Source organism: Eumetopias jubatus, unplaced genomic scaffold (genome assembly GCF_037043125.1).
Source record: "Eumetopias jubatus isolate StellerSeaLion01/CBP00866 unplaced genomic scaffold, mEumJub1_p1.0 scaffold_14, whole genome shotgun sequence".
In the NCBI taxonomy this organism is placed as follows: Eukaryota; Metazoa; Chordata; class Mammalia; order Carnivora; family Otariidae; genus Eumetopias; species Eumetopias jubatus.
The window spans coordinates 76,072,596-76,094,598 of NW_028274820.1; the positions used below are offsets into that span (position 1 = coordinate 76,072,596).

At 33.2% G+C, this 22,003-nt stretch overlaps 1 protein-coding gene across 1 annotated transcript in view; it reads right to left on the minus strand.

Moving 5' to 3' along the window:
- Positions 1-6,106: 6,106 nt before the first annotated feature.
- ASZ1 (ankyrin repeat, SAM and basic leucine zipper domain containing 1) overlaps positions 6,107-22,003 on the minus strand; it is a 47,515-nt gene continuing 31,618 nt past the window's right edge. Inside the window, exons 5-13 of the mRNA XM_028104967.1 lie at positions 19,137-19,248; positions 18,452-18,586; positions 17,184-17,308; positions 16,165-16,240; positions 15,124-15,180; positions 14,074-14,183; positions 10,453-10,558; positions 9,538-9,651; positions 6,107-6,259 (exon numbers count right to left, since the gene is read on the minus strand). Of these exons, the coding sequence (XP_027960768.1) occupies positions 6,107-6,259; positions 9,538-9,651; positions 10,453-10,558; positions 14,074-14,183; positions 15,124-15,180; positions 16,165-16,240; positions 17,184-17,308; positions 18,452-18,586; positions 19,137-19,248 (988 nt within the window). The remainder of the gene's footprint in view (positions 6,260-9,537; positions 9,652-10,452; positions 10,559-14,073; positions 14,184-15,123; positions 15,181-16,164; positions 16,241-17,183; positions 17,309-18,451; positions 18,587-19,136; positions 19,249-22,003) is intronic.

Sequence of the window (22,003 nt, forward strand, 5' to 3'; positions counted from 1 at the left end):
AGTGTCACTACTAGTAATTTTGCCAAAGATATAAAATTGGCAACAACCAAATATTAAAATCAGTTCTTACGCATTACATCTCTGAATGTGAGATCAAAAGCAAAACCACTCACGAGGGGTTCAATTTGCTTAGTAAACATTGATTCTCATAAAGCCTCTAAGGTTTTGCTCTAGTTTCAGAATTCCACGTTGGATCTATTTCTGAAGATGGCATTATTCTGAGTCAGTCTTAGAAATAATCTCTTTTACAGATGAGGAAATCAAGACCCAGAAAAAGTATACACTAATGACAACAGGGCTGAAACCTAGGCTACTTTCTGCTCTATCTCATGGTCATTGCAGACGTGATGGGCAGGTTAGCACGGTGAGAAGGAAGAGGTAGCATATAACAGTGACATGGATTTCAAAAGGGGGGGGAAAAAGGAGATTAAAGTGTTTGAAAGATTCCAGGAAGAAAATTCATGGAAACAATTATGAAAGATCAGTTGAAAAGACAAAGGTGATAATATTATCTTATTGAGAGAAGTCCAGAGATGGTGCCACTCCTGAAAACGTCCTTATTTTATTTTACTTAACGGTAAATAAAATACTGTAATGCAGTATTAAAAACTTGTTCATTTTGTTTAGAATATTGATAAGACAGTCTGAACTTACCGGTACAGAAATATAATAGAGCATTGCTCAAATGGTTTAGAATTGGTTTCTCTAATAACTAACAAATGTGTCACATAAGTCCAGTATAACATTTTTATTGGCACTTGAAATAAATGTATTACTCACTAGTGGATGTGCCAGAAAGAAAATCCCCACCCTATTTCCACCCCCACAGAGCTACAAATGATTATTTATTAAGCAGTGACAGAGTGACTTGGAGTGCAAAACAGAAGTCATCATGGCTATCTGTGTTCTTAAAGATTAACTTTCACATAGTGTTAAGATCAAAAAATGTTTCACTATAAAATCATCCCATAAAGGAAACCAAAACTCAATGCTTCTGGTGCTTGAAACTGTAGCTGGCTTAATTTCTTAGTGATACCCTTTTAGACTTTTAAATATCCTGTTTTCTATATTTACTGAATACAATGAATTTAAGTTAGGTATTAGCTGAAATACCTCCCACAGGAAAGTTTTCAAAATTGAGAGTGTAGCCTTGCTTTACCCATCATTTATCTAGCTCTAATGTACCCTAGTCAAACCTAGGTGGGTCTTTCCCTTGTTTCCAGTAGACTTGAGGTGCTCTGAGACTTTTCAGCATCCTATATTAACCTCGAACTGGATAAAGCTAACGTGAGAAGTATTTAGCTAATGTTTCTGGCTTCAAAAAAAGTCTTGTACACTCCTCTGGGCCATGCACTATGCTAAGTGCATAGCAGATACCCTAGAAATAATGGTGAAGGAGTTCCTCTGCCAGGATGGAGGTGTGAGGAGCAGCATGCTATTACTCCCCAGAGAAACAAGCAAAGCTGGAGAAAGCTATAAAAATAAAACCTTTATTTAAAGTCTCTGGAAAGAGTCCTAAGGGCTCAGAACCAATGAAGAAACATTTACTCAAGGAAATCTACTAAAACTTGGTAAGAATATTAAATCATAATCTATTCTCTCCCTCACCACCTGCCCCTTGCAGCCTCAAATCAGTTCAGCTTGGCAGAAGCTCCCCTCTGGGAGGACTGTGGCCAAGAAGATGGGCCGCCTCTCTCCGAAGCTACCAAATAAGGGTTACCGTATCTCATCTGAAGGACAAGCCGCCAGCATTTCTCATGCGCCCCCCCCACCCCAACTCTGAGCTTAAGTGGCCAAATTCTGGTGGGTAGCTGATAAGAGTTGAGGGCTTTCTTCTTCCACTGAGTCCCACAGGATAATGACTGTATTCTGGAAATTACAGGCCAGAATACTGGGGCCCTGATCTCTCTCATGCCAGCTCACTTACAGAGCAGACTTGAGAGAATCAGCCCAGAAGACCAGAGGCTACTGCCCTACCCAGCACTCCGAAAGTGGCTCAGAGACGTTGCCCAGGGGGAGAATCAGTCTGTAAGAGAGGAGAGCTTGAAACTTCTCCCCAGAGGAACTGACTTTATTTGAAAGAGAATGTGGAGAAAATCAAGCCTAAGGTCATCCTCAAAGACAAGAGCTCTTTTTAATTGGGAGCAACAAGCTAAACTGTAGGCCGCCTAGTTCACCGGGGAGAACCAGGGAAAGAGACAGCTAAGAAGGGTCCTCCCCTGGTCAGGATAAACCTCAAAATCTGACTTCAAAAACTACCCCTGTCCAAATTGAATTGTTAGACTGCTGGGCACTTCATGCCTCAGGGCATGCACTAAACAGTAGAGCAATCAACCAGTAATTAGTGGAACCTGACAGTTTGGTGTAATACCAAATGTGGCCGACAGCCTATCAGAAAAATCAGAAAGGGAGACAGTTAAAAAGGGCCCTGAAATTTAGTTATAAGTCTCAAGAGATTCTTATAAGTTAAGATGTGTATGTGGTAAGCCCTAGAGCAACCATGAAGAAAATAACTCAAAAATATGGTGAAAAAAATCATTAAAGAGGTTTTCTACGGGTCATACAGAAAACAAAAAATGGGTATTTCTGTTCAATACACCAATAATATATACCAATAGTAACAGTGAATATGAGTGGATTAAACAATCAAAAGGCAGAGGCTGTCCGACTGCATAAAAATTAAAATAACTCCTAGTTGTAACTCTGTGACCTTTGACTAGGCTTGTGAACTACAGGTTAGGGGACTAAATCTGGGCAACCACCTGTTTTTGTAAATAAAATTTTATCATATCACACTCACATCTATTCATTTATGTACTGTCTACAGGTGCTTCTGCATTACAATAGCTGTGTCAAGAAGTTGTGACACAGACCGCATGGCCTGTAAAACCTAAAATACTATCTGGCCCTTTACAAGAAAATCTGATTTTTTTTTTTTTTTAAGATTTTATTTATTTGTTTGACAGAGAGAGACACAGTGAGAGCAGGATCACAAGCAGGGGGAGAGGGAGAGGGAGAAACAGGAACAGACTTCCGGCGGAGCAGAGAGCCCGATGCGGGGCCCAATCCCAGGACCCTGGGATCATGACCTGAGCTGAAGGCAGACACTTAACGACTGAGCCACCCAGGTGCCCCAATCTGCTGACTTCTTAACTACTGGAAACTCAGTGTGGAAGTTCTTTAACTGATTCTACTCCCAAGGCCAGTAAGAAGCAAGGCCATCATTTAAGAGTGAGATGAGGAGGAGGTCTTAGAAGTTTGAGGACAAAGAATCTTAAAATAGTTCACCAGTGAAAAAGCTGGTAAATGTACTGGGGAAATGGAATAGAGTTGCCAGGTGGCACTAAGCCCCCCACTTAAGGAGAGCAGCAAGTATGCATGCTTATCTTTCTTTGAAAGAGGTGCTTAAAATGTATTATTTGGGTTCCAAAGTTGATTATAAGATATAGGAACATTTCTGATCCCAACTTATTAAAAATTAAATGCCAGTTAATTAAAAAAATAAAGTTTTTCTACTTTCAACTGCATAGAATTAACACTTGGTTTATATTTCTATCTGTGTGGTTTTAGAGGGATCACTGTGGAACTTGTTTTAAGAGAAGAAAAATGATTTGTACAATCTTATAAATGAATATACCAGAAGATAACACCCCTCTTGTGGTAAAGCACTGTAATCAAATCAAACACAGGAGGAAGAGACTTATACTCTAGATAAAATTACCATTTTTTAAATGACGAGGAAAATCTTATTTTGTTATGCATGAAGAAACAATTTTTTTTAAAGATTTTATTTATTTGAGAGAAAGAAACCATGAGCAGGGGGAGAGGCAGAGGGAGAAGCAGACCCTGCTGAACAGGGAGGCTGATGCGGGGACTCATTCAATCCCAGGACCCTGGGATCATGACCTGAGCTGAAGGTAAATGCTTAACTGGCTGAGCCACCTGGGTACCCCTGAAGAAACAATTTAATCACAACAAATGTTGCCCTATTTATTTTCAATCTGTAATCTGAAAACTATACTGTATTTGTCAAGGAATTAAAAATATACTCAGAATATGCAGATAAAATGGACTTTACGGTATTTCCCTTGAATGGCTAATTATGCTTGAAGTACACTGGGGTAGATCATTATTTTAAGGAATTCAGTAATCTCTTTGGAAAACAAGTATTTTATCAATTTGCGTTTTCATAGTTCATCCTCGTATTTGGGAGATGCATAAAGTTTGGTTTGATTAGAGGAAAAAAAACAGTGACTTATTCAGCCAATAGATGAAATACGATCATCTGTAAGATGAACTGAGGTGAAAGACTTCTGTTAAATAAACAGGTATTATGTCTGTTTTCTTTAAGAAAACTAACATTTATTGAACACCTTCTGTTTTCCTTGGTCGAGTGAAACGTGATGTGTGTTAGAAGAAGGACCTTTTCTCCTATCCTATTCTAGTTTGGTTCTAAGTCTTGAGCCCTTTTATATTGAAGGATAACAGAAAAAAGTTTTGCTATGGCACTTAGGATAAAATGTCAGACACCGGTCCCTTCCAGTGATATATGGTTGAGTACATTCTCAGAAAAGGAATGACGCAAGTCTTGCTGCTTTGGTATAACCAAGAGCAGACGCTGCCACTAATGACAGCTCCTTGTGCGATCCTTGTCTTCTACAATTTCTTCCTTTTGCTTGAAGTTTACCTTTCAACAGTTGTAGATCAACTGCATCGAAGTATGGGAGTAAGTGGAGCAAGATTTAATTATTACAGTCCTGTGAAATTGGGCCTCCCCTTTTTTACCTTTACTTTTAAAATCTGAATATCATTTTGATTTTGAAAAAAAAAACCAAAAGCGGGTGCCTGGGTGGCTCCGTCAGTTGGGCGACTGCCTTCGGCTCAGGTCATGATCCTGGAGTCCCGGGATCGAGTCCCGCATCGGGCTTCCTGCTCGGCGGGGAGTCTGCTGCTCCCTCGGATTCTCCTCCCTCTCGTGCTCTCATTCTCTCTCTCTCAAATAAATAAATAAAATCTTTAAAAAAAAAACAAAAACCAAAATCATGTATTACTTCTTTAGATTGATATGAGAAATTATTTGCCACATGCCACTCACTTTCATAACATCTTTAAGAATGTTACACATGGTACATGTCATAGTTCCCCTAGGTGCATTACATAAAAAATTTTAAGGTACTTCTGTGCTTTCTATACTATTGTCTAAATTTTCTTTTTAAATTTCCATTTTAAATATTTCCCTAGGTTTTTAATCCATAATTCAAAAATTTTACATTTTATCTTTATGCTTTGCATTCTCTGAAACAGTTTCAAAATTAATTTCCTAATGCTATATAACAAAAAAAAATTAAATAAGAAATTCCTTATAATTACAGAAGGGAAAAAATACGGACTAAAAGGGTACTGACTTATGAACACTTTACAAATTCTGTAAGATTCACTGTGACAAAGGAAGTTTTTTTAAAAATTATTTTATTCTTTTCATCATGATAAAGTGCCCTCTTTAAGCCCCATCACCTATTTCCCCCATCTCCCACCCACCTCCCCTCTGGTAGCCACCAGTTTGTTCTCTATAGTTAGAGTCAGGAACACACTGGTTTTAAATGTCAAAGAATATTAGATAAAACTTTTATTTTTTTTTAAAGATTTTATTTATTTATTTGACAGAAAGACAGAGAACACAAGTAGGCAGAGCGGCAGGCAGAGGGAGAGGGAGAAGCAGGCTCTCCGCCAAGCAGGGAGCTGGACGTGGGGCTCGATCCCAGGACCTCAGGATCATGACCCGAGCTGAAGGCAGCCGCTTAACTGACTGAGCCACCCAGGCGCCCCTAAAACTTTTATTTTGAATGTGATTTAGAATCACAGAATCAAACTTAAGAATCACTTATAATTTACTGCTTGATCAAAATTAACATAACAATATAACAAATTATGTTTTCAACTCAAACCAACAAACCATTTTCTAAAGAAACTTTCTGCTCTATGCTCTCAGAATTTCTCTCATGGAGTATCAGCAAATAATGTAGTTATACTGTGCCACAAATAGTTAAAAGCAACATTTGTAGGTAATTTGAATTATACATACATTATTCAAAAACAAATATTAGGGTTATTTTCTCTGGAAGCTTAGCTTGCAAACAAGAAGAAGAAACCCAAATCCGCAAACTGTAATAGCCGTCCTCTTCAAAATTCTACTATTCCACGTAGATACTTCTTCCATTAATGGTATATGAGTTGGATCATTTTCTCGCTCATTTTGCAACTAATATTTAGTATGAGAAAATGAAAAGAGTTAATGTACACTGAAAATATCTTTGATTTTTAAAAATATAATATCCATGTTAATTCAATTGATGTAGAGGCAGCCAATGCAAGATTTCCATGGAAGATTTAAAGTGAACACATATGTCTTAAAGGAGTTTTTTTCCCCCCAGGATCCTATCATGGTAAATTAGTTTCACATTAAGAATAAATGCTTTCATAGATTATTACATTTTAAAATCATGTTTTTGTATCAGGAGATAAAGGTCCTTGAATGTGAATGTATCAGGAGATAAAGTTCCTTGAATGTTTCTATTTTTACCTTACAAGCAATGACAGTTGTTATTTTTCCTTCTATATTTAAACATCAAATGATTTCTTACAAAAAAGTGAACCATTTTTATAGTACACCTACAATACATAAAATTTAACAAAAACTAGAAGATTTGATTCTACTGCTAGAAGTTTAATCCTTTATTTAAATATAATTATAGGAACAAATACTAACAAAAACTTAAGTGGTTCTTCTAGGACTTCTCAGCAATAAAGTACATGGCCCAGTCAGTTTCTAAATACTCATATACAGAACTCCATTGCTAAAGAAGGCACCCAACCACGTGTGTATGTGTATGAGAGAGAGAGAGAAGGGGAGAGAGAGAGAGAGAGAGACAGTTGATGGGGGAGGGGCAGAAGAGGGAGAATGAGCAGAAGCCAAAAGATCTTCAAAAGATAAAAAGAATCAGGCACATTTATAGAGTGATATATACTAGAAACATCCTGGGCTGGAGTGGTGACATAAATATTTTCAACATTAGCAAGAATAACTGCATCTAAAATCTACAGTATAAATATTTAATTTAAAAAGCCTGCAAAATTAATTTTAAATTTACAGCAGAAAACAGACTTCAGTGCCAATCTCATTAATACCGTATTCTTGGCCTAACTTCCAAATGGCTTCATTCAGTAACAGATTCCTTTTTGACACTGATGCTCCATTTATTGAATCCTGAGACAGCCATTCCTTTTATTAACCAATTACTTAGAATGACCCTTTCTGACAGGAGCCTGTCAGTGTGTTGCTTTGAAAGAGAGTGATGTGGTGTTAAAGTCTAGCCTTGACCTCTCCTACCCTCTCTCTTTGTTACCTCCATACACTTATCTATGGTAACTCATATTTTTTTTTTTATTTGCTTCAGTTATTACTGGTAAACTGAAGTATCATAAGCTTAGCAGGCATAATAGCATACTCCCAAATCTGGAAGCCTTCGCAGTTCTCTAAATCAAATCTCATTATGGTGATTACTACTTTACACTAATCCAGAAAAACCAATGTAATAGCTTGCGTAAAAATTAAGACTTTCCCGACCAAAGAACTGTTTCTGCCATTATTATAAACCAATAAATGTATTTTCAAGGCTAGTTCTTATATAGAAATGTATAAATTCAAGGTAGAGAAGGCCACAGAAAAAAGACTTTACGTTAGCTAAAGAAAGCTAAAATTTCTCCTTATAGGTATGCATTATTAAAATAAATATCATGGTACCTGACTGAATTATTTATGTTTCAGAGTCAAAGTCACCCCTACAGTAGTGCTTCTTAATTTCATTCCTTTAGGAAAAACCTGTCCTCTCGCTCTGATTTCACCTCGGTGAAATCTTCTCCTCCCTTCCCCCACCCCACCGCCCCAAATGTTTTTAGTTCATCTTGGAGAAACCGAATAATTACCAATCCTGAGGAAAAACTGTCTTGGGGAATTTCCTACACTAAACATTAAAGGATGATACTTTGCAGGAAGTATCTTTACATAGTCCTTCCAAATTTCCCCTGGATCTTCATGAAAAATATCATGCTAAGTAAAATCAATACCATTTTCCTTCACTTATTCAAGATGATGGAAGGTAGTGAAGATGAGTGGTGCTGTAATTCTCAGGTTGTCAACAAGTTCAGAAAGTAGAAAATCAGATTTTCGTACGAGAAAGTTTGAGGAGTGGTGTGGATTAAAGGAACACAAAAGTGGAAGGAGCATAGTTAGGAGATTAATGGGTAGCACAGTTGTCTGACATACAGCAGGCCTCTTATGCCTGTGAATGAATAAATGTCAGAGATAATACAACTTCTAAGATGCCTCTTTCTCTAGAAAGGAGGTATCTTCTACAGGAATTCTCAGATATACTGCCATTTGCCCCATTTAAAATTTATTCCCCTATTATTTTATAAAATTTGCTTCGTAATTTTCTGCTTACTTTTTAAAAAGACTCCTTTTAATTGAACACATGTTCATAGCTAGGATGACAAATTACCCGGAACATGTATAAAGGTGATTCTGAGAACTTTTTTCGATAAAATATTAATGAAAATATCAAATGACTTATTGGTTAAAGCTATACAAATTTAATGTATAATCTAACATTTACTGCAGCTATTTCATAAAAATATTATAGATACCAAAGATATTTATTAAATAGACTAGGAGAACTCAGAAGTGAGTTCTTGAGTCAAATGAAAGTGTTTTCCTTTATTACCTATCTTCAGCACAGTTCCCTATTTCAGTAACTTGGATCTTGTTATAGCCAATTTTCTTAAAGGGGAGAAAATCATCTGTCCTTAAATCCAGATATATAGTTCTATATGAATATAGAAACAACATCAAAAAATCCCATACTCTTTAAGAAAGTCTAGAAAATAGAATATTTCTTCTAAAAATCTATCTCATCAACAGAACTGATAAACATGTCATTTTCATAATTTCCCATCTGCATATTTACATGTAAATAAATTTTACAAACATAACTTCATACCTTTAACAAGTTGATACTTGATTTTCATTATTTTTTTTGGCTGCATATCATTGTAACAAATGGGTGTACCATAATTCATTAAATCATTCTCCTGGCATAGGACATTATGGCACATAAAATTTTGGAATCATTAAACTATTGAAAGATACAAATATTTTTATGGTCTTTGGCACATCTTGCCCAACTGTTTCTGAAAGGGGATGTGATACCAGTCTCACATGAAAACAGCTTGGTGAATAACCAATAATGGGTAGGATGATCATTCTACCTTGCTAATTTAAAAGATGAAAATGATAGATCTTGTTCTTTTAGTCTGCATTCCTATAATGACCCACAAAGTTTGTTTCTTATATTTATTCCTTCCTTCCTTCCTTTTTTCCACTTGTCTGGTGGGAGCTTAAGTTGCTCTTGTCAGAACTGCTTCACTGTCTGACATGTTATTTGTACATCATTTCCCCCCTTTTTAATATTAAATAAATACCTTCTGAATTAAGTCTTTTAGTTTGCAGACCTCTTCACTCAAATCTTCAACATTACTAACCAGTTCTTCACAAACTGAAGTAAAATTCCGGGGAGAAGCCCATTCTAGTACTATCTGTGAATATTTTCAAAAGTTACATTTTAAAGAATGGGAAACGACTTTTTACAACTTTGTATCTACAAAAATTATACAGTGTTCTCACCCATTAAATTATGTAACTGAAAAGCATTTTTTGTTCAGGATAAATTCTGACACCAAAAAGAAGTTAGTGATCAGTCACATCAGTTTCCTGAATACATTTACTAAATATATGTATGTATGACTTTATGGAGACTAACATTTAGTAATAATAAAATTTATGGTGAACAAATAAATTCATGAAGGTTTTAAGAATGATACAACTCCTATATTAGAGTTATATAAAAATCAGAGGAAAACAAATGCATTAAGATTTTTTCACGATAAACAAATAGCTAAAACCAAATCAAATGAAAAACTCTACAAAAAAGTTTGCTTTTACAGGTCACTTACACTTTAACTTTTCCTTCATTAAAGAACCTTATACTGATATGGTTTTTAATAACACTCAACACATTGTTTTGTTTCAACTTTCACTTGGGTCTCCTGTCACTTTATATTTTAAACAACTATATTCCCTTTAAGAACAAATGTTAAGTTCAGTACACAGATCAGTATAATTTTTGGCCTGACTCATTTTCCTTTTCCTAAGCTAGAACAGTTTTTCAAATAATTAGTATATAAAGGAGTAATAATTAAACATATTGACTTATTTACATTTTATGTGATTTTATAGATGAAAGATACAATTTTACCAGATCACTGTTTAGAGAATTATCAACTTATCTGGAATGTTCTTCAGCACTCATACTTTTCTTAACAACTTTTATAGAATACCTTGTGAGAATTTACAGGCAACTCAGTAATGATATTCTGTACAGCTGTTATTAAATGGCCACACTGTTTGTTTAATTTCAGAAGAAAGTTGAGGAACTCATCACCACTAAAGAGAGGAAACAAATAGGAATCACTAATATGAGCAAATTACTTCATTCTACTGGGTTAGTTACTCAGTGTCTAGTCATAATATTTACTAGATTCTTTAAAAATATTTATAGAATAGCTAATATGTATGAGCTATGAAATAGACATTGGGTATACAAAGAAAACAAGTCTGCAATCTTGAGGATCTCAAGCTTCAGCATGACAGGCAGACATACAATTATAATCTCATTATTCAAAGGGACATATAAAGAAGGAATATAAAAGTACCAATATTTGAGTATCTATTACATGAAGGCACTGCACTAGTTATTTTACATTTATTATTCTTTTAATTCTTCCCAACAACTCCCATAGGGTAGATGTTAACATTAGCTTATAGTTGAGACATCTAAAACTCAGAGATAATGAACTTAGTATAATGGGAATAGAGAATTCGTAATGCTTCACAGAGATGGTACTTGAATATAAATTTACACAGTCTTAATGAATAAAAGGAAAATACATACCTTTCTTGTGATGCATAATTTTCAGGGCCACTGAATATTGACAGGCATGTTGTAAAAATCACAACTCTAGAGTATGCATTCATCACATACTATGTGAATGGCTGCCTACTCCCCACCCCAGAGCTGTACAATATGCCTCCTGTTAGGATGTACCTTTCTTTACCCTGCCACAGGAGCCACATGTCCAGGGTGGGGCTGTTTCTCCAGCCTGTTCTCAGAATAATAACAAGGAGATCCACTTCAGTGCAGCCATGATACAGGTGCTCAAGAAATACATTTTGTTATTATAAATCATTTAGATTTAGAAGTTATTTCTTTTTTTTTTAAGTGTAGTGCTTTTATTTTTATTTTATCTTATTTTTAATTGGGATGGATTAAAAAGAGGCACAAAGGAACTTTCTGGGGTAATAGGAGTTATTTCTTACTGCAGCATGACATGGTGTAAACTAACTAGAACAACAGACCATGTTTTAAAAATGTGAAGTATTGGGAAAAAATTTATACCTTAAATAAAGGTACTTCAAATAAAAGATAAAAATATCTGGAAAAATTAAAACCAAAATTACCACTACTCTTACCACCTAAAGATAATGACTGATGCTATTTTCTTCCAGAGTATTTTCTTATAGCACACATTTTCTTCCAGTATTTTTCATATGCATATATACAACTGGCATTATACCTCTCATTCCATTTTATATTTGCCTTTTATACTTACTATGAGTATTTTTTCATGACATTAAGTCTTAAAATAATTTGAAGGACAGAACAGAATATATTAATGCAATGTAATTCAACCATTCCCCTGATGTTAAATATTTAGAGTTTCCAATTTTAGAAGGTTTATAAATAATAGATGTGAACAATACATTTTTACATAAAATTCTGTATCTTTTTCTTTTTGGAGGAGAAATAGTTTCCTTAACGGACACAGTTTTGAGATGTCTTTGATATACTCGAGTAAATGTCAGGTAGGCTCAGATAAAAGGTCTGGACATAAACTGCTGAAAATGTCAAGATATGGATGAAAGCTTACTGTTTCAGTTCAAAGTATCTCAAGGTAGTAATGAAATTGTTATTATTTTTAAACTGAATTCTCTAATTCTGCAAACTAGTAAGGCTAAGTGTAGAAAAAAGTAAATGCACTATGCATATGTGTTCTTGTAACAGACTATTTTAGAAAACTTAACACATAGAAGGAAAGTATCATAAAATAAATCAGTAGCTAGATTGTTGAAGTCACCTTACCAGAAGATTACAATCAATCAGTTCAACTTTTCCTGCTGTTAGTTTTCTTATGACTTAATGACTAATTTCTTCTTTAAAGAATGACTTTGAACAAATGGGAAGTAAAACCTTTTTCATAACAGCATGTAAACAGAGTCTGTGATTTAATAACAAGGTCAAATTCCTGGAATATATGTCTGCCAGTTATATTTTTAAAAAAAAATTCAGCAGTTTTAATAAGTGAACCATTCAGGATTCTGCACATTCTTTAAATCTATTAAATTCCACAAAGTAAATTCTTACAGACAACTCTGCCATCATATAAATAAGTTACATTAAAAATTTTAATTTCCAATTTAGTCATGTAGAACTTAGAATATTCATTCCTTCACAGAGACAATAAGTTAAATAAATTTTAAAAAGTAACAGAGATTCAAGAAGTTTTGCTGATTTTAAGTTCTCACACCTGAAATCCTTTTAAATATTTAGTGTTTAAATATTTAAAAGTTATAATGTTATTTTGAAACAGTGATGAGGCATTATTCTGAATACAGATCATCTTGTTATAAGGAAAAAGATAAAGAGAAATAATTTAATTTTGCAATAAGCTATTTAGAGAAATCTGGATCATTTAAATTATCCCATGAAAAGCTTCTCTAAATCCTAAAATGTTGTGGAAATTAATAATTTATTTAATTCATGTTTATTATAGTTGTAATGTTACTTTTAGATAGGATACATTAGTGCTGATAGTTCTGCATTTGTAAGAAAGACAGAACTTGGATGACACTCAAGGGAATTAGGATGAGTGAAAAAAGCCAATCAAAAAGGATACATACTGTATGATTCCATTTAGGTAACATGTGTGAGTAATATTATCAAGACGGATAACCAATTATTGGTTGTTAGGGATTGGGGGATGGGTGTGGCTATAAGGGAGCAGTATGAGAGAGCTTTATAGTAATGGTATGTTAAGTATACTCGTGGTAGTGGTTAAATGAAGATACACACATGATAAAACTGAATAAAGCTATACATATATGTACAAATGAACACATGTTTAACTGGTGAACTACAAATAAGCTATGTGGATTGTATCACCTATGTCAGTTTTCTGGTTTTAAAATACTGGGTGAGACTGAGTAAAGAATGCATGGGACTTCCCTGTACATCTCTTTGCAATTTCCTGTGATTCTATATTTATTTCACTTAAAAAGTTAAGCAATTTACTGCCCCACAAAATATTACTAAAATCAAATACAATTATTTTTAAAATAGGTTTTAGATTACTAATAATCAGTGCTTGAAAAGTTTATAATATTGAAACCGAACTTTATATACTGACAACATAATTCCTTAAAGAGTAAGGCTGAAAATAGAGCTGAGCTACACTGCAAATACTTTCTTATTGCCCTAAGTGAAAAAATTACCACTAATTTTCAACTTGACACTTGAAATGATTTAAAGAGAATAAGAGCTATACTACAAAAAGCATGGGATCTCATATAGTTCATTTAACAAAATGCAATGAAAAAATAAAAGTGTTTCTAAGTGAGTTAACAAGAAGATGCACTGTTTTGCTTTATGGTAAAATGACTTTACAAAAATTGATGTCGTAAAGTACCTCCCACTTCAGAACATAATATATTGTAAAATGAACTATCCATTTCCTTGGGAAAATGACAATATCAAGTAAAAAGACTCAGAAACTATCAAAATTAAACTTTTTAGTTCTTTTTTAAGAACAGCTGATTCTAAACAATATTAATGTTAATTTTACCTGATTTCCAACTTTGCCACTTCAGGTAATTCTCCAAATTTTATCTCTTCTACCTCTAGTTCTTTAAGAGCAGCCAGAATTCTCTGCTGATCTCTACTGGTAATTCCATTCTAAGTAGAAATAATTTTAAGGTACAATAGGACAGTCATACTTGAGTAATTTAATATTCAATATTACTAAAGAAATTTTCTACTTGATTAATTCACAACTTGAAAAAACAATTGAGAAAAATAAGAAACACTGAAAAATAGATGGTTTGCTTTTAATTGTGATTGATAAGGTTACATCATTAAGATGTTTAGATATATAGTAACTATAGCCAATTTTTTGCAAAATTGGATTCTAAAAGCAAATTACTAGATATTAAAATTTCCAAAACCACCATAGTAAAATAATTTTTCCTTCAAAGTATTTAAAATATTATCAGTGATTAAATAAGGATTATGTCTTTCCTTTGTCTTTACCCTTAGTGTTAACTAAATTTTCTCTCCTAGATTTAGCTAAGTAGTATGTTTATTTTGACTTGTAGTAACACTGAAGATTTCAAGTTTCCAATGTGTTCATGGAGGAAGATTATTACTTTTTAGGTATTCTATTAAAGTATCTCTAATATTTCCCAAGCTTATTTTCAAATTGTTACTTAATAATACTAGATGGCAAAATAATGGTCTTGATCTTTTTGAGAACCTAGCAAAACGCAGTATTTGGATGACACATACGCATACCTACGTACACAAAAAGCCACCTCTTATTTCTAAGTAACCTGTTTTACAAAACTATTCCAGATTAAGAAATGAAGCACCAGTTTTAGTTGCGATGTCATGATTAATCTGAAGAAAAAAAAAACTCTAAGTCTTTAAATGTTCTTAAAGCAACTTAATACTATAACAGAAGATTTTAAATATGGTTATAAATAATCGTATCTAGTAAAAAACCTAGCAAAAGGTCATTTACAGTCTATACCCCTAGGATTTTTAAAATAGAAAATAAAAGCATCCAGAATTCTTAAAATATGAAAGAATATCTGAAGTTTTTGAAACTGATACTAACCTTTGTAAATTCATCTTTCCTCATGGTCAAAAGGTGTCTTAAGGTTATATCCCTTTCCTGTAGAAAAGAAAAAAAATGCAACCTTTCAATATAAATAAGACATTAGAAAGGGAAGTAGGCAAATATCATAAATTAGTCAGTTATATACTACCCTCCTAAACAACTTTCAATTCTAAAAGGGGGTAGGATATGCAGGTATAGAACTCTACTACTGGGTAGACAGTACAGTGTCTTAATATGTATAATTACCTAAAAAAGTACAAACATAGCCAGTTTCCCAGATTCAAAGAAAATCATTACAACTTTTATTTCCTCACATAAAGGGAAAGATAGCTTTATAAAATTTGACAGAAATTATGTTTTATGAATATTTTAAATTTCTAACTGCATATTAAACAATCAGTAACTCAGTATTTCTCAAATAAGAAGTTTCAAGATTATACAATGAAGCCCAATTCTGAACTACCTAAACAGAATGTGCATATTCCTAAAGAGAGCCTATCTTAAATAGTGCTTTACTGCTTCATATCAGCTAAATGGCTGATAACTGTCATCTATTCAAATGCCATAATACATATCTGAGGTATCTGTAACAATGCTAGGCATATGATCTAATTTAATCTCTATGACAATCCTAAACTAGGTATTATCATCCTTATGAAAAAACAGATTTAAGTAACATTTCAGTTAATCATTAGAACAAGAATCTGATACCAGATTTGTCTGAATGAAAATCATGCTTCTAATATTCTATATGGGAAGATCAGCAACTGTAAAAAACAAACTAAGGGCTTAAATGTACAAGGAGGAGTTCTATGAAGTTTTAGGCAGTGAGTAAAAGCTGTTTATTCCAGCCAGATTCAAATTTATAGAAATTTCCAGAATAATAAATTTTTCAATTTTTAAGTTTAAAATGGGATCTACTACAAATTATGGAGGAAAGTGTACTTGGCACTTTTATATCAGCATGCTTATGAATTAATACTTAGTTAACAAATAAACATACATATGTAACTCACTGTGGCTCACACAAAATCTTACCTTTAATAAATCTGTCATATGTTCAAGTCCAAGACCGTGTAAAAATATTTCCAGATCTCCAAATGCTGTATATGAACTATACATATTTATAGCAATGTCAATTTCAGAACAGACTATAAATGCACAATCAACATATATTTATAATACAGAGAGAGAGAATAAGAATAAGAATGAATGTTCTATATAGATAGAACACAGATGCAAATTTACACACTAGACCTATGGTATATCAAAGAAATAAGGAAGGTTTCTTGAGTGAAGATCTAAGTAAACAGAAAATGATGACAATAAAATGTAGCTCATCTTTCCTAAGAATTAGTTGCCTATATGTATGTTCCTTGTGAAGTCTCTATACATGAAAATCTCTTTAACTGTAGGAAGTAAAGATTTAATAATTTTAAATGTGGGTAAGCAGAGAATAATTTTGTGGCCATGTACTGAACTGTGTTCAGCAAACAATGTATTTTTAATTTTAGCTTATAAAATCAGAAATCTGCTAAAAAGAATTAGAAAGCAAGATGCAGTCTAGTTTGTAGGGCACCTGGGTGGCTCAGTCATTAAGCATCTGTCTTCGGCTCAGGTCATGATCCCAGGGTCCTGGGATCGAGTCCCACATTGGGCTCCCTGCTCAGTGGGAAGCCTGCTTTTCCCTCTCCCACTCCCCCTGCTTGTGCTCCCTCTCTCGCTGTCAAATAAATAATTAAAATCTTAAAAAAAAAAATACAGTCTAGTTTGAACACTAACAAAAATATAATCTTTGACTTTTTAAGAAATAAATTTCACTGTTATTTAAAGTCAGAAATTATTCTCATTACTGTTAGTACACATATATAAAATTTTTCAAAAATTCTGGAGAAGAAAAGCATTTAAAATCCAGACATTTCTCAGTGATATTGAAAAATGCTTGTAAAAGTGTAAAATATATTTTAAATTGTCATCACATTTACTAAAACTTCTAAAAACATGCATATTTTTTGCTTATTTATAGGTATTTTGTCAAATAAAAACATGTTATTTACCTAAATATGTGATCTTTTTCTTTATCAGAATCCGTTGTCAATAGTTTACAAATAGTCTCTTCTTTAGTTAGCTGTTGAAGCTTTCCCTCCAATGGATTTAAAGTTAAAGAAAGAAAATTGAAGATCTGCAAAAAGTTAACAAGCCATTCAAATATAGTCAACATTATTATATACTATCACTTACACTTAGAATCTAACTTTTTAATAAGTCAGGATTATGTCACATAATCAGCCAGAACACAAAATCAAGTCTCTTTAAAAAACAATTTATTACACAAAATAATCTTTGATGTTCATAAATTTCTCATGTCAAATTCATTGTCATCTACCCTAAATTTAATACTGCAGTAGACTAATTAAAAGTTTCCAAATTTTCAAAGCTTAGAAGAAAAATGGTAAATTTCTTTTTGAAGTTTCCTAGGGCATTAGTAATTAGTAACTATTCTAGAATAATTTTGGAAGTGCAGATTTGAGTTAGAAAATGAAAGGCATATTTATCAGATTGCTTAAAATATAGAGAAAGTTATTTTCCATGCAGTAAAAGTGGCATGGTCTGATTATGTGATGGAACTTTTTGAATGTTACCATGCTTTTAAATTCAGAAACTCAGGTTTAGAAGCTCTTGAACTATATGTTAGTTTTACAGTTGTACTGTATTTGATCCTTGCTTAGAAATTACAGGCCTTTGGTCAAAAGCTTTAATACTCAGACTAAAAGTTTGTATCAATAAAGTGATTTAATGTATGGCAAATATTTATTATTGACTTTAATATGTAAATGACAGTAGATCATCTACCCAAGTATGTTATCACTTTATTATATGCCTTGTTACATGTATAGGAGTAATGTAGCTTAAAGGATTTAATTTTTAAAATGTTTACTATGTATTAATTAAAATTAAAAAACAACATTTTAATGTTCAAATTTTGGCTTTTTACTAGCTTTCTCAAAACACTAGTTAATTTTTAAAAGTCTGGACTAGTTTGAATTGTTAAATGGTCTATTACAATTTTATTTCTAGGGCCAGAATAAGACTTTATTATTTCCTTATATAGCTTTTAAATTACCACATTATAAATGCCTCTTATTTAGTAAAAGTGAATACTCTAGTAAAATAAAGTTTTCATTACCTGGCCAGAGGAAAATTACATAAACATTTAATAACAGCCAGATACACTATTATGATAGTTGTTAAGTTCTAACAAAATATTACAAAAGTTCTGAAATAATAATACAACATGCCATAGAAAAATTAATATATAGGATACCTCTAGATGTTTATTTCTTTTTGCAATCTCACTTGGTGTCTTTCCATCTTTGGTTTGTAGCATTTTATTAGCACCAAGTTCAAGCAACTTCAAAACTACATTTTTATGACCCTGACGTGCTGCCCATGTTAAAGCCTGTAAGTGAGGGGAAAAGAAGATTGTTTAAAGAGAGAGAGTGTATATGAGACAGAAAGGAAAACTTTTCAAAAGTATCTACGGCACAATAAAAGAGTGAACATGGTTAATTAACAGAATGAGGCAATCTCTTCATTTTACAGTATAATGTAAATAAATTTCCAAAGTTGTAATTGCAAAGCAGACTGCCATTGCTCACTGATTTTATAAAATCAAATAATGTTTTACATAGTCAAGTGATGTTATAGAATGAAATAATTTATCTGCTAATCACTGAACTGTTTTCTATAAAAACAAATTCTGTGTGTATTCTAGAACCCAGGCTTTGTTGTGCGTTATAGCTTCTTGTGTCAAGGGTGAGGAAAAAAGAAAAAAGTTCATTCCTTTTTTTCCATTTCAGCTGTTTTCTAAACAGCATTTCCATTTCAGCTGTTTTTCTAAACAGCAATTATAACCCAGTCCCTCTGTAATTTTTACTTCTCAAAAACTTTTTTGTAGACTACTGATAATGACAAGATATAAAAAGGAACATTGTGCAATCAGTTCTCACAGTATAACCATTCTCATCCTGGATATTAACTTCCGCTCCATGAGCAACAAGGAGAGCAACAACCTGAGGGTGACCATCTCGGGCAGCATACATGATTGGAGTCATAAGTCGCCTGAAGCGGAGGAAGAAAAGAAACATCTGTGTTAATGCTGCCATTAACAGCTACTCAGTTTCATGAATTTTACCATATCTAATACCAAAGTATTGTTTTGAAAGCAAAGGAAATGAAAGCTTTTAATAAATCAGATGATTTAAAAATCCAATTTCCCAGCAAATAAATGTGTAGAAGGTACTTTTAAAGTATTGAATGCTTACACAGCACCCTCTAGTGAAGAGATGTGTTTAAAAAAATCACTAAATAGGCCATACTTTCTAATATGAACTTTCATGAATTTACATATTCATATAGAAAACTATCAGAGTACCTACAATGCTTATTCTGGGAATATAGTGATGAATGACACAAATAAGGTCCCTATCCCCTCAGCATTAATGGCTCATACTTAAATGCTTATTATATTTTATTACATTTAATAAAAATAAAAGTTTAAAATGTTCTCTTATTTCTTAATGTCGTCCATTATGATTCTATTTTAGTTTAAGCCTGAAAGAATTTTACCCTGACTTGGAGTCCTACTCTAATCAAGAAAGAGATAGTTTAATAGTTTAGCCAGACTCTCGGAGACTATTTTCTGAGAAAGCACAGTGGTTCCCCTCTAGTGTATCATTTCTCGAAATAGAGATTCAATCCCTCTCCTTCTGGAAGTTAGTCAGCTTCTGGTTCTATTACAAAGGATAGCAGAAAGATTCTATTAGTTCTACGTGGGCTGAACTTAGTATCATGGACTGTTTTAAAGGAGGTCTGGGATCCTGGGCTCAATCTTCCTGAGTTGCCTCAAATATCTAATTTATATACAAAGAATTTCACAAAAGAACAGCAAATTAGATAACTTCAGAATTCTGTTTTAATCTGATTAAGGAAGTTCACCTTGGTTACTCACATTACATACATGACCTATAAATTTCTCTATAAGGTTTGTTAACATAAGGTATATCCTGAATCTGATCACTTCACACTAATGTCTTTAGCACAAAAAGATTCACACACTTCTCTCTTTCTTCTATTTCCTAGCATATTAAAATTTCAATGTTTTATTGGAAATTATATGCTAAGGTAGCTGTCAAGCATTGCCTCTTCTATCCTGAATATCTCCAACATAGTGGCTTCTTTGGACAATCTTTACAAAGTAAAGAGTGAATTGCCTGGATAACTTAAGAAAACATGGAAAATACATACAATAGAAAAAAATTATGAGTGAACTAGTCATTCAAATTCTCCACTAGGTTTAAATTAGACCTCTTGATGCCTTTTCTTCATCTCACCTTCCCTGTAACAGCCCAAATCTGGTCCTTCTAATCTTCCCTATTTCACAAAGCTACCATTAACCACATAAACTCAGGCCTATGACTAAGCATAATTTATGACTCTTCTCCATGACTCCATTTATGCCTTTTGTATATGGAGTCATACACAAGTCATCATCTGGTCCTACTGGCTCTACCTTCATAGTATGTTCTGAATCTAACCACTTTGCACCATCTTGTTAGCCACTGTAAGCAGTCTAAGCCATCATCATCTTTCTTCTTACCTATATTATGGCAATAGCCTCATAATTGCTCTCCATGCTTCTGCTCTTGACCACTCAGTTTATTCTCTATGAAAATGCCATGTTCTTCCCCTTCTAGGGACTATGCAAAGGTAGTTCCCTCCACCTTTTCCTAGACCTTTATAGTGCATACTCCTTCACCTTATTCTGATCCTCATTAAGAGAACAAAATCAATAAAGTTGACAAGCATATAACCAAATTGATCAAGATAAAAAGACACAAATTACCAGTATCATGAATAAGAGAGGTGACATCAATACAGATTCTCCACAGTTTAAAGGTATAAGGAAATATTATGAACAAATTTCTGCCAATAAATTAGACAACTTAGATTAAATGGACAAATTTCTCAAAAGATTCAAACTACCGAAGCACACTCATAAATAAAGAACCTGAATAGTACTATATTTATAAAAAATTAAATTAGTAAATAAAAACCTCCCACAAAGAAAACAGCAGGCCCAGATGGCTTCACTAGTGAATTCCACCAGTTAATGAAAAGAATAATACCAATTCTACTCAAACTCCTTCAGTAAGTTGAAACAGAAAGAATCCTTCTCAATTCATTCTATTAGCAAGAATTACTCTAGTAACAAAAACTAGAAAGACATTACAAGGAAAGAAAACTATAGACCAATAATCTTAACTGGGCATAGATGAAAAAAATTCTCAACAAATTTTGGCAAATAGAATCCAAAAATAGATAAAAAGGATAAATATATTATAACCAAGTACAATTATCCTGGGAATGCAAGATTAATTTGACATTTGACCAAAAAAAGAAAAGATTATCTCAATAAATGCAGAACAAGTATTTTACAAAATCCAACATCTTATGTAGGAGTAGAAGAGAACTGCCTCAACTGGAAAACTTTATAGCTAACATCATACTTAATGGTGAAAGAGTGAATACTTTCCTCCTAAGATCAGAAACAAGACAAAGATGTCTGCTCTCATCACTTCTATTCAACACTGTATTTCAAATTCTAGTCAGTGCAATAAAACAAGGAAAAACAGGCATCTAGGTAGAAAAGCAAATAAAATTGTCTTTATCCACAGATAGCACAGTCTATGTAGAAAACCCGATGGAATCTACAAAGAAAAGTACTAGAATAAATGAATTAGCAAGGCTGCAGGATACAAGATCTAATGGAATACACACAACATTAGTTACAATTATTATTTCAACTTGCTGAACT